Source organism: Acanthaster planci, linkage group LG10 (genome assembly GCF_054643075.1).
Source record: "Acanthaster planci isolate LZ-2023a linkage group LG10, COTS_SCS, whole genome shotgun sequence".
NCBI lineage: Eukaryota > Metazoa > Echinodermata > Asteroidea > Valvatida > Acanthasteridae > Acanthaster > Acanthaster planci.
The window spans coordinates 2,878,449-2,892,398 of NC_141786.1; the positions used below are offsets into that span (position 1 = coordinate 2,878,449).

At 42.8% G+C, this 13,950-nt stretch overlaps 1 protein-coding gene across 1 annotated transcript in view; it reads right to left on the reverse strand.

The window, feature by feature from the left end:
• Positions 1-8,175, reverse strand: part of LOC110984313 (uncharacterized) — a 148,206-nt gene extending 140,031 nt beyond the window's left edge. Inside the window, exons 1-3 of the mRNA XM_087142455.1 lie at positions 7,728-8,175; positions 5,858-6,017; positions 1,171-1,258 (exon numbers count right to left, since the gene is read on the reverse strand). Of these exons, the coding sequence (XP_086998581.1) occupies positions 1,171-1,258; positions 5,858-6,017; positions 7,728-7,842 (363 nt within the window). The 5' untranslated portion in view covers positions 7,843-8,175. The remainder of the gene's footprint in view (positions 1-1,170; positions 1,259-5,857; positions 6,018-7,727) is intronic.
• Positions 8,176-13,950: the final 5,775 nt, after the last annotated feature.

The following is a 13,950-nucleotide window of genomic DNA, read 5'->3' on the forward strand; positions in this document are numbered from 1 at the left end:
CGCTTTAGAGTTTGAACCTTGGACCCAACAACATGCCACTGTCAAATGGGCTCATTATGTTTATTTAATTGATTGGATTTTCAATAAAAGAGAAGTGTAGGGCTTTTAGCTCGGTAGATACAAAACATTTACCACTTTTTGTTTTTGGTTTCTTTTGAGAGGGATCAGAAATCAATCGAAGAACAAGTTCAAATTTTTCTACATGTAGCTGTGCAGAAAAATATTTTTATGGGCCAGTGACATCCATATACAGACCTGTATACATTCTAATGAACCGGTATTAGCAGAGCTGAATGTATGTATGTACATGTAAAATAATTTCTTTCCAAAGTGAATCAATTTCAAACATCATAATATCCAGTTCGTTTAAGGTGTATTCTCCACCACAGTCAGGTCGGCATAGTGGTTCTTTTCCTCGCCAACATGTACCAGTACGGTCATCTCTATGATCCGGGTTCGAATCTCATCCCAGCCGACATGTGAGACCGAGTGTTCAGTCCCAACCTCATTCCGTGGGTTTTCTTTAGACTTATCACAGTGTACATCAGTACATGTACGTGTACCATATCTGGCTTTGTCTTCCACCCTCCGAAACCGACCACTATCCTCATCCATTTGAATCTGTGATGTAAAAGTCGTTCCTTCAATTCCCAAGTTGCTTATGATAGTCCACTAAAAAATCATCGTGGTGATGACATTTGCAATAAAAAGCAATAAAATTCTTGTTTTTATTTTGCCAGTCTGACAATCCAAAGTTGAAAATTTACATACATGGTACTGGTACATCAAACCAAACAGAACAAAACAGGTAGCGCAAGGATGACCTGGTTTTACAAAACTTACAACCAAAATGACTTACGCATTCCACTTCCGAAGCCACAAAATAAGATCAAACAGTATCATCCACGTTTTTTGCCAATTGTTGATTTAGGGATAATACATTGTAAGATATTTTTTTCGGTTCTGCCAGAGAAATGGCGGTATCTTTTCTGAAACAGTGGGTAAAATTATACGTCCACGGATGTAATGCAATGGTTTGGTGACCTTCAAACACGGTCATCAAAACAGGCACATGCTGGCCTCTTAAAGTATGAAATCCTCACTACTTTCAAAACCTTAAAAACAAAAATACAGTACCTTCCGCTGAATAATACGTGTGCGTGTACTTACTGTGCAGTCTGAACTGGAAGATGATCCATTGTTTGGATTCTTAGTACCATTTGAACAAGCGACCGCTGACACTGATCCACCTTCACAGCTGTCGAAAGTTGAAACGGAGATTGACGGTTAAATTTTCAACGCGATAACTTTCATTGAAAGATGGTGAAAAAGGTTTCATGGAAAAATAAAGCACATGCAACACCCTGCTCAGAATGCTGCTCAGAAAAGTTGGGTTACAACCCTACATGTACAAGAGCTGGTCATTTGAACACATCAAGCAATGTTCCTTTGGGGTACATATATCTTTTTCTGATGTCAATGATACTGCCTGCAGACGAGCGTACACTCGATGCAAAATTCCAGGAATTAGGGGTCCACAAGTGTGACATTTTCGTGTCCCTGTTTCATGACCTTTGTTACTTGACATGGAACTATCACCAGGATTGATTTCAAACTATGACTGTTTATTTGGCAGGTTATTTGCATTTATTCAGCACTCTCACTCTCAGAAATTAGCAAAATGTGTTCTGAACTTACAAAATCATACATTGTACCGGTACATGTACATGTACTGTATGTCAGATGTAACATGGACACAAAAGAAATGGAACCTTACTTTCTGGAATTACCCATACACTGGTACATGTGTAGGTTTCTGGAGGGAGAGTTGCCGACACAAACTTCTGAGATTGCGGTACAAAAATGGACTTGCACTTAAATGCACTTATGAACATGGTGCCCTTCACATCTGTCATGTCTGTAATAAGCCTTGAGTTTGTCCTTTCCATATGAGTACCAGCAAATTTATACTGTACCCTGTGTACTGGCACTTGTGTATTCAACTCGGGAGGTTTTGCCCTCAAAATATTAAACTCATTTCCACAACTCTACTTGTACATGTTGGCCATTTGCAGAAAAAAAAAATAGTTACAGTAATCATAATTTAGAGAAAATTTACAAACGTTCAGGTATTTTTAAGCAGAAATTTCTGGGTTTTTTTTATCTATTCAAAGGGTACAATGTACAACACTAGAGGTTACTACAGTATTTTATTTCTTTCTTCCTCCTCTGGACTGCTCTTCACGGGGGGGGGAGGTATGGCACAGCTCTCCCAAAATAAATAAAAGGACTAATTACAAAGAGTATCAGGATTACTGCCCAGGGTGGATAGCGGTTCCACTATTTGCACATGGACAAAAGGCCAACCAATGCCGGATCAATCGTGGGCAAACAATATGAAAGAACCGATCCCTCACTGTGTATATCTGTTGCCCAAAGTGTTGCTAAGATATTGGACGCCCCATAGGTTTGCTGAACAAATAAGTGCCCAACATACATGTACATGTACATTGTGCAATGCAGAAATAGAAGAGGATTTGAGCTACATGTATTTCAGAAGACTTGGTACCGCTATATACACACAACTGGGTAAACAATCTGTGTTGCAGAAGATAGTACGGTACATGTACATGTACATTGGCTGCATTGTTAAAGCCAGTGTTGATGTTTAACTATTTATGCAAATTGATTTCTAGAAACATAGGAATTATTAACAAATTAACATCTTATGTTCTTTACAACATTTACATGTATAATGCTCATGTAGTACCTCTTTGCCACTATGTAATTTTCAACAATGTGTACATATGTACATGTACAAGTACAACATGTAAAGGGAGTCTCCAGTTTACAAGCTCTACTTTTTCAGCCCTCCTCCACTTACAGGTGCATGTATTGTTAATTAATTTTTCCATTCAAATGTCTCAATTGATGTATTAAGCTGACATGCATAAGTGGCAAATATAACAAACTGAACTGCAACTGAAAAAGCTGAATTCTCACACCCTTGATTTACAGACATACAGTGTGTTTCAATAACACACACCGCACCAATCTTCACAGATTGTCCAAACCAACCGATAAATGAGATTAACAGCTTCAACAAAAATCTTGATTAACCTAAAACACTCTATCATACAAATCTCAAATTGTCGATCAACACACAGTAGTCTGGTAGTACAGCATGTACATGTACCGGTCCCAGCTACAGCATAGTCCGTACAACGTACCGGGTCCATGTCCAGTCACAAAATTCATCGGCAATTTATAATTAAAGGGCTCAAACTGTTACTGATTAACCCGAAGTGTCGGCAGTCTCAAGAAGCCGTCATGGTGCTCCGGCCAATGAATTTTTGTCTGGAGCAAATTGCAGACAGTAAACAGTGATGCAATGCTACACAGAGCAGTATTACAAGTAGCTGCAAGAGATCTGCACATGGCTTTCTGACATCCTGAGCCTTCGTTATGAGTCTGGCCTGTCTGACTAAAAGGGTATATTGACTAATACCGTACATTAATGTAATCTTGATGACAATGCCAGACCTTTTATTATCACGGGCACTTTGAAAAGTAAAATTCTCCCCTAAACGAGACCCATCAAAATGCAGGTTGGGCAGGGCAGATGCAGCTTCTAATTCCCCTTTCATCTCACACACTATTCTTGATTGCCAAGCTGTCTGATGAATATAAACTTGTTTCAAATTTTTATGATAAAAAGTGGTGCAGATGCAAAAATGTACGCAACCTGAATTTTAAAAAAAATGGGGGTGGGTCCCTAGAGGGCCCTGAACATTGCACTCAAGCTTTGCTTTCCCCCTTCCGATTTTAACATTTTTTCAGTCACCACTGAGTTCAAAATATACAAGTACACCATGTCGACACTTTGCTTCAGCTCTGAGAAAAGTCATCTTCTTAATTTCCCACTGTCCCCCACAAACGAGGTGATGTGTACATGTACATGTACACCCTCCTGTATACATGTACTTCTGACAATGGGCTTTTGACTCTGTGACCATGGCACTACACCCAACACAAAAACAAGTGGCATTGTTTCCCCTGTGCAAGGATTTCACTGTCTAGCCAACCATGTCAACGGGTGCAGTCATGCAAATCGCAGCATACATTGTACCCGGGAAAGCCCCAACTCATTGATTACAGAGGTGCCATAATTATCAATAATTGCCAGACTGGAATGCCACAGATCGGAATGATACATGTACACTTGAATGTGAGATTAAAACCCCCTAACCGTAGACCAAAGAATATCCTACAGTGGTTACTTTCGGTGGGATTTTTTTGATGTGAGCGTCAACTGAATGAAGAAAAGGCCTTTTGTTCTACCAGTACAGTACATGTACATGTACTGTACTAGTGCATGTATGTACATGTACGTCCATGTAACAGTTTGACATTTAAAGGGGGTTTTAATGAGGCGAAGTTGGACATGCTCAAAGTAAGCAAGCTTTTACAAGTTGATACCATAGTTTTGGGCATAAAGCTTGACACTGTATGTAATTATACTGTCCAATAACCCATTCAGTCAGGTCAAATGACCCATACATATGTACATGTATACACGTACAAAATTGACAGTCACTTGCATTCGTTTGAGCCACTTCCGGTGGACATTCTTTCTGGTATAAAATTTTCCCGCTTTGAATTTTTTTCAGCAGCTACGGCAAATGATAAAAATTTGTGCACGGCCAATGGCCTGTCAATTGTGGCACACTGCCAATGTCTAAAATATGAATTCTGACCCACACTACCGGTACATGTACATGTAATAACAGTCAGTTTCCATGAGTGTGGCCAAAAGCTGGTTTTCTTGACATGAAATCATACTGTGACTCCCACAATTTTATTCAAATCTGACATACATGTACATGTAGATAATGTTCACAGGGAACATGACTAAAAAACCAATCTGTTGTTGAGGGCGCACTATCTGGGTTGATATCTAAGGTCAAACAGGCCACGATGCAGCGAAATGTTTCTCTAACGTCACTGCGACAGATTAATGGAAGCCGCAAAATCGCCACGATCGGTATTTTGGACTGCAGTTTTCGGGAACATACTTGAACAAAATGTGATCGGTCCAGTCGTAAAAGGATGACCGTTTGGCAGTGCTTTTTTGCATTCTTTTTTAAAGCTTGTGTTGTACATCGATATATGGATTTTACTCGCTTTTTTGGCAGTCGATTTTTTTTTACACTAATGACAGAATCGAATGATATTCGCAACTGCCGACTTTGGGACCCGATTAATTGTGAGTGGTACTTTTTAATTTCGTGATTATGATTTTAATATATTATCACATTTCACCACAAATAAATCTGTGTAAAATAACCTCAGGGATTATCACTCCTCAGTCAATTCTGTTTGCTCGGATTTTAACAGGGAGTTCATGTCCCTCAAAATTGCTAATGTTAGAGGCTTTAATTAACTCCAATTAAGTTGAAAGGTTGACACGGTCATCATTGTTCCAGATATCAGCCATGACTTCCCTCATTACATCAAACATTGGAAATTAATTCACTGCTGTTCACTTCAGGAAAAATGAACCCCAAAGTTGAACATTATCTTATGGTCCATATTTTGAGGAACCTGCCATAACTGCAAACAATTTCAACCTGTTAAGTTACTGTGAATGCGAAAGAGTCGTCAATTCTAGGCACGTTCCAACAGTAATTCTCCTACTTGACCGTTAATTTAAAAAACTGGCAATGGGACTAACTACAAATCCTGTACAAATACGTGTACATACAGCAAAAGTGAATAGATATCGGTAGGGTCAACTTGGGGGAGGAGGGGCTCTGACTGGAAATGCTAACTACGTGTACGTGTATATTTTACTTACTAATATCCTGGATTACACTGGGCGCATGCACTCGCTACATTGTCAAAGAAGAAACCAGCCGAGCAGTTGGTGGCACAGTCTGCTGTGCAGTCTACAGGGCAGTCAACGTCGCAGTCTACAGGGCAGTCCATTGTACAATTGGAAGCTGCGCTCACCGAGCCTTCAAATGAAGATGAACAAATGTTGAATTATGTTTATCTTATTTGAGACAAAATTTCGGGTTGAGAAAAAGGGGCGTGTCCATTGGGCAACCGTATGCATTGGCAACTTCCCTCAGAAAGACTACAATGTCTGTGAAGTAGCCTACACCACTTTGTTGGTTGCATGTTGTACACAAAGTCGATGGCGAGTTGCACGCATTTTTCAAGACTATTCAAAGAAAACTGGAAATATTTCTCAGTCTCAAAATTATACGTGTTGTTTAGCAATTTTGCAATCATGACTGATGAAAAAGAGGAGGTAAGCAAGTTCCTAACCCCCCCCTTTGAAATAATCTGTACTGGTAGGGCTGGGGCTTGAACACACTGGTGGTGGAAGTTGGAACCAGTGGCCCCCCACCCACACACGTCTATGGGAGGGGGACAAGGCCCCCCAATTTAGCAGGGCCTATAATGGATGGGGCTTAATGGATCAGCCAATTCATGGCTGATGCCTGATGGTATCACAACTGCCCCTCCCACTTCGAATATTGTTCCACAGCCGCTGCTTGGACATCTCAACTGTTTGTCAACTCAATTTTCAACCGTTATGCTTCAAATGGACAAACAACTCGACTGTTGGAACAAGTCCTTGATTGAGACATATATGTAAGTTGACTCGCAATGAGTGCATGTGCGCTTTGAAGTCACTTTTGATTTACCATCTCCGACACTGTAGACGAGACACCTGTACATGAAAGATTTGGTGTCGCGTCACCAGCATGTCACATCGCCATCCCAACCTCACACCATGCTGGTTGGGATGACCGCTGCGCTGCCCATTGGTCCAGTGAATGCCACATCACCAGATCCCTGTGAATGTACATGTTTACATGTACATATGCAACTCATGCCTGGCGAGTCGAGTCACAGCGCTAATTTGCCCAAACACATCAAAATGCAATCTGTGTTTACTGCCCCATACTCGGTCACGCATTGCACTGTTGAGTTGTCTTAACAGACTTGGTAAATGGTTGAGTTGTTCCATCGGTCAAGTTGTCTTGACAGTCGAGGTGGTAAACGGTCGAGTTGCCCGACTTCTACGTACAGTCATCTGCAGGGCCAACTCAATGGATAACTGTTCAAGTATGTACACAAGTACGGCTACAGCACATGTACCGGTAACTTGTACATGTACATGTACGTGCATACACGTAGGCCCTCAATTTGGGCTTTGCACATGTACAGTGTGTACAAGCACACAGGAATACGAGTAGAAAAAATAGAGCCAATTCCATACGAGTACAGAAGCCACTGCATTTCCCCAGTAGTGACCTACTGTACATTGTACACACATATATGCATACAGCCTTCTGAAAGCAATAAAGTAAATTACTGAGGTATTTACTTGGAAAACACTTGGAATTTTTCACACCAGTCTCATAGGGTGTGTGCACAGGGTATCAAGCAGCATCCATCTTTCCCGCTTTAGCTATCACATCACTGCCCCCCTGACATGCCTGAACTTTGAAGAAATGTGCGACCCCCCCTTGCCCCAGACGAAATTACATCACTGACAAAGCGGCCTACATCATGTACGTCCGACTCTCTGCGCCGGTAAACTTTGCAAATTTCACGACTGAACTTGACCTGAGATCCAAACTTGCCAAGGTAAAATTCCAGGGCTTAGAATTCCGATGAACAGGTTGCAGTGAACTGGTTCTCAGTCTTACCTGTCGAAAAGCTCAGCAGAAAAAGTATCAGAAACATCCATTTAACCGACGCCCAGGCATCAATGGATATTCCTAGGGAGATGGAGAGGCTCCTTTGGTAGCTCATGCTCGACATATTAAATGCACTTACTCCCGAGAAGGCAAACTTCCCCTTGGAAATTTCCCGCTACACTCACAAAAGTTGTCAAAAAAGTTGTCACCGGTCCGCCATTTTGTGTGAGAGTGGACGTGAGTAGCCTATAGTGTGGCGAGGCCGGAACTTTTTTCACGTCTCGCGAGGCACTTGTTGAAACAACTGAGTCGATCAGAGAAAAGAAAGAAATCTCCTGAAAACCTCTACTTCTAAGTAAACTTTCTCTAGTTCTTCAATTTTATCTGCAAAACAATCGCCACAAATCTTGCTAAACTGAGCACGACCGGTGCAGTGTGAGCTCAACTTGATCAACTGATTGCGTATTGGCCCGTGACGTCAAAGCGTTCGATTGCCAGGCGACAATTCCGGATTTAGCCACAGCAAATTCTGCCTCGTTACTCGTCACTCTGATTTTTCGTCGTTGGCTTTTTTCTTTCTTGACAAACAGAAAGATTTTACATTTAAAAACGCTATTAAGTTACATTTAGTGGCACGAAAGCGACTTATCAATCTGATAAAGAGTCCTTTGTCTTGTGAAAATGTAATTTACTTAAGCCGTCTGTCGCTAACCTAAATTTTTGGATCGTATGGCCAAGATTCAATATGTAATAACTCTGACAGCGTGTGAAGTGTTATGTTGTGTAAAGAAATGAATTGCTCAGGGACCCATTTTGTAAGCTTCTGCAGGCCTACACAATTATGAATCCTCTGTTGTTTCACTTATAAAACAACACAAAACAGAAGTCTTGGGTTTGCCGTATTTGCCATCGCAGGACTTACATGTAATCTGCGGGGAACAGTGGCTTAATTTTGTGCCAGAAATTGAGGTTGGGGATGGGATGGGGAATCGCCGGTGATGGGCCCGGCCATGGAACTTTCTGCAAAGCCGGCCCGGGGGGCGCTGGGCGATGGCACTATAGGGTGGTATTCATGCATGATACAGGTGAACATCTGTTACATTCCTACAGAATCTTACATCAGCATGGCACTTTTGTGGCTGTTTTTAAGTTACTTTTCCCCTTTTGAATTTTTCCCTATTGAATAGGCCTATATCTTGTTTGTTGGGAAGTCCGAAAAAGTTTTCACAATCCCCCTTATTTTTTTTCTCACCACGAAAACGTGGGGCAGTTCAATCCCCCCCCCCTGGGTGAAACAGGCGCGAGGGGAAGATTGTACCGCCATCTACCGGGGCTTAACGCCCATATCATTAGAACCATGGCAGATTATTCAAAGGAGCTAGGAGTGCGGGGGTGGATCAAAGTCCCTCCTGGGCCCAAACCGGGGAGGGACTTTTTTACTTTGGTTAATTGAAATCATTAACGCTTTAGAAACGGCGCTTTCAAATGAGCGAAAAGTCTTGAAAAATCGAATTAATAAAAACATGCCCCCATGCATGGCTCAAAACCTGCGTCTTGTGGCGACCCTGGCCACCCTGAATATGCCATATGTTAAAGTTTGTAACCCCGGCTACTATTCATGACGTAATTATTAACCATAAGGGCGGCTCTCCATGCGTTTCACTTTCACGGACACAAAACTCGACTCCATAAAAGTTAACATACCACACGTCGTGTGCGTTGCGTCCGGCCATCAAAATCGCTCCCGGAGAGATTTTGGCGGATACGCCACGAGTGCGCAAGTGTTGACGCGCACATTGAAAGGCGCGTTTTACGAGTACGATACGGCCGTTTCACAATAGTGCGCCATCAAGAGTTTGCAACGCGTTGGCCAATCACAATGCGCGAAATTTGTCGACCCAATGCGCGTTTGGAAAGGGTCGACAAATTTCGTGCGTTATGATTGGCCAACGTGTTGCAAACTCTTGGTGGCGCACTATTGTGAATCGCCCGTATTCTTCGAGAAATGACCGGCTACTGCAACGCTGACCGCTACCCGGCATCGAAGCATCAGACATTTTTTCTGAGTTATAGGTGCGTAGCTGACCAGCCAGACCGGCAAACGTGATATTATGCAAGCAGGGTGCAGCCCAGGAAGTGAATTGCAATAGCCAACAGTGGCAACTGTCTGAGAACTTCAAAAGAATCAGGAAAAATACTGAGACGAGCATCAAAATAAAACTCATGAACAATTTTTTATTTTATTTTCGAATTGCCATTCATTAACGAATGACTTTTCAAGATTTTTTCTACGCAAGGTCGCCCCTAAAAAGCAGTGGCGAAATCCCTCACCAAGTGAAAACTCGATGCCTAGACCGTTTTCAGGCACCGATGTCTCCCAATTCTCACTCAGACACAATCTGGCATTCGTGTTGGTCGCCTATTTAAAACCTGTCACGAAGTGCAAATTGGGATTTGGCCAGCTCGAGAAGTTCTAGGCCTATTTATTGGCCTGCACCCTGTGGTGGATCAGTGGTGCCCTTTGCCGGCCAATAGGCCTATGCACCAACGCTATATTAAGACACAAAGCATGCAGTGTGTGCGACCCTTCACACTCAGATCAGTAACGTTCCAGGATATGAAGTTTTTTAGACAGGCAATATTACGAGACTGTATACTCGACTATTTTAATGAATAAACTACTTTTGGACAACAGAGGGCGCTGTTGCTATAGCGTCATCAGCGCTGGGCGTCATCAGTACTTTTTGTACACTAAATAGGTTTTCGTTTTTCTTGTTTCAAGTCCAGAACCAATGGGGTACCAACGGGGGCCATCACAACTCCCCCAAAGGAGCCGAACCGTGTGTCTTTTGTTTAGAAGAGAGTGATTGATCTGGGTAAAACGGAGGCTCTCTCCGATGAGCAAATGCAGCTTGTTGTGCTCCGCAAATCTAAAATGGGGGGTATGCTTATTGGGTCGAAGACTCGTTTGATGGAGAGAGGGGAGAAACCTTCCAAGTATTTCCTTAATTTGGAAAAGCGTAATCTTGTTAACAAATCAATCACCTTTATTGTTAACAACGATAATTCTATGTTGAACTCAATGGATGCGGCTAGCCTGGCCTCTAGCTGTTTCTGACCTTCCACCAGTTTTGCCAGCGTAGACCTGACAAACACGATGAACTCCTGGGAGCTGGTGCCACCATCTTTTTCACTGGAGTCGTCAGAATCATCTCTTCGGCAGGCCATGGGCATTTGTCCGGCAGGAGATGCACTTGCGCCAGTCTTTTTCCACCGTGTTGTAAAGCGGCATTGCAGGCTTTTCTCGATCGAGTGAGCTTGAATATACGGGAGCCCCGTGAGCGTACGTCTTACTCCGACGGCGTCATCAGTTGCAAATGAAATTTTTAGCAATTGCACTGAAGTAAACGCGTTTGCTTCATTATTGTAGTGGGACGCCACAAGGAGGCCCAGTCCCATTGTGAAACGGAACGAGCACCGGCACGGGACACGCACAACTTGAAAGACGAAGACAGTCTTGGCAGGATAATTGTAGCCTTGATTTTTTGGTGACAAGCAACTGTCACAGGCATCCTTACAATATAGATCCCGGAGTGACAAAACCCCCATTGCCTGAAATAACAGAATAATGAGAGCTTCCAGTGATCAACCTGTATCTATAAACACACTTTACATGTACAGCACATTCACAGAGTATAGCACACATGTGTATCGTTGCTTACATAGGATACTTAAAAGTGAACGGCAATGTCCTTAAACATCATAACACTTCAATATCACAAACAAGATCAAGAAGTACATGTACTCACTGACCGATCTTTGACCGTCTCCTATACTGTTTTGTTCATATTCATATGCAAAGAGTTACTTACCAAGTAAATTATAGGACAAGTAACGTGAGCTTCAATTAACACGTCACCAAAATATCACATAATACAAGACATTTTATCGACCTAAGCGATAACATTCATTATACTCTAGGAAAAAAGAAAACATGTTTGTGCTGAGTGTAGATTGTGTGTTGAAATTCGAAGGGCGCCTGTCGTGTAATAGTAGCGTCCAGGCGAAATGGGGTTTAGCAATGAGCCACAACGAAGATCTAGAGATTTCCAATCATTTGCGGGGGGCAGCCCGCCCAATTCATTGGCCATTCAGCTCCACGGGTTTATTAGGTCAATGCGAGTGAGCTGATCAGCAGCATGCGTCGCTCATGCTTCGTCAGCCACGTTCGTCCCAACTTGGAGTGATCAAACCACGTGGATTTTACCTTACCCACTTCCTTCCCCATACAGGCCTCCCGGTCCCTGTGGCTGGGATTTTCGTTTCTGCCTTGTGTTTTATTTATGGCTTGGCGGTTCTTTGATACGGAGTAAGAGTGGAACACCATTTGTTTGTTAAGAAATGATAAGCTACCTGGTCTATACATCAATTAAATCTTGAACTTTGTAAGTTAAATTGTCTAAAGCGCCGTGATCGAAGTGCCACACGGCATGACAATGGGAAGTTGGACATCATAGTTCAATTTATTAATACCAGTACACGTGTACTCTTATTAACAGCTCGTGACGTTCCACACGGGCTACACCCATGCTCCAGCGGTGGGAAATTTAAATTGCATGATACTGTAAGTTACTGATTTATTACAGTTCTTAAAACAAGTACTGGGTTACGTAAAAGTTTCATCCCTCTGCAAAACGTTAAAACCTGCGACGCCTTCCAAGGTCAAACCTACACGGTTACGGGGACGGACTCTTTCGTTGAGTCCATTGCATTTTTCAGGTTTGCAGAGCCCTGAGTCCGTCCTGAAGGTATATTAATGCTTCAGAGGTTGTCCCATAGCCTCTACAGATCTTACAAACCACCAAAACCCACCAAAAGTACATCACAGTACCGCGGGGGGCTGTTTCCCCAGGCTATCCGGATTTGAAGGGGGGCCTCGCTACGCGCCAGCCAAGCCATAACACCCCCACACCCCCCCAACAAAAAAACACTTCAAAGACAGCCGACAGAGGCCTCTGACAAGTTCCAGACAGCTGTCACTGATAAAGAACATTCCACTGCCTGCCCCAGGCACCGTTTTGTGAACAGCCCATTAGGTTGTGCACAAGGGAACCATTAGTACACAGTCCTATGGGAATTGCCTGGAGGCTGGCTCAAGGCCGTCTGGGTTTTTTGCATTTATTCTGGCTAGGGGAGGCCCTGGCTGTAAAATGACTAAACCAGGCTTTTCAGCATGTTCAGGGGTAGGATATGATAAGTAGTCGTGGAATTTGGACTTAACAAAAATAATTATATGTTAATTAGACTCGCCAGGAGAGGCCACTCCCTCTACCGAGAATTTAACTTAGTGCCACTTTCGGACCCGATTGCATCCAAATTGCTCAGAATTGGAAGCCCACCGTCCGGGCCAAAGGCTCTTTGCCATTATGTCTTCAATTCCACAGTTTCATGGCTCTCAGTACTCTTTAATATAGAATACTTTTAGTTTATAACTTTTAATAATGAGCTCGGCGGACGTATTTCTGGCCTATTTGCGTGGTTGCGCCATGAGCGTCAACAGTACTTTTTGTACACAAATCAAAGCAAGCAAAGGTGATGGCTTTGCAGCAGCACAATTCAACATATCTCTATGTTTTGTGAGTATAAATTCTGATAAGAACCAGAAGGTACCCAGAACCACTTTTAGTACTCTGTAAAAAGACTTTACAATCGTGATTTTTCCTGTGCGCACGTAGCCTTGGTCAAGATGTTCGTCATTCGTCGCAGCGTAGCGCAGCGCGAACTAGCCGCTCGCTGACCTAACACGTACCTGCGTACGTACATGCCTGCATATTATGACGTGACAGAGGGCGCTAATCAGTAGGTGCGGTGCGAAGTTACAAATGGCGCTCTGCGCAGTAACAAGGGCAGATGTTAGGCGCGCATAGCTGTGTGTTAAGGGTGCATTCCACCAAGTGGTTGTAGTTCTGCGCGCGAGCTCATTAATATTTTGTGATCCCACGGGGTTTCTACAATAAGACATGCCATGACCAGAAGGCATCATAGAAATATTTCTATAAATCCCGCATTTGGGACTGAAAGTTTCCAGTTCGGGGTATTTCTTTCACAAAGTTCACTATTTTGGACAGAGGCAGGTGGCTACATTCAGAAATAAGCGCCTAGTTTTACTGCTGTTTTGGGGGTGTCTTCCTTGAAACGCGAATAAAAATAGATTTTCGTGGCTAACCCCCAT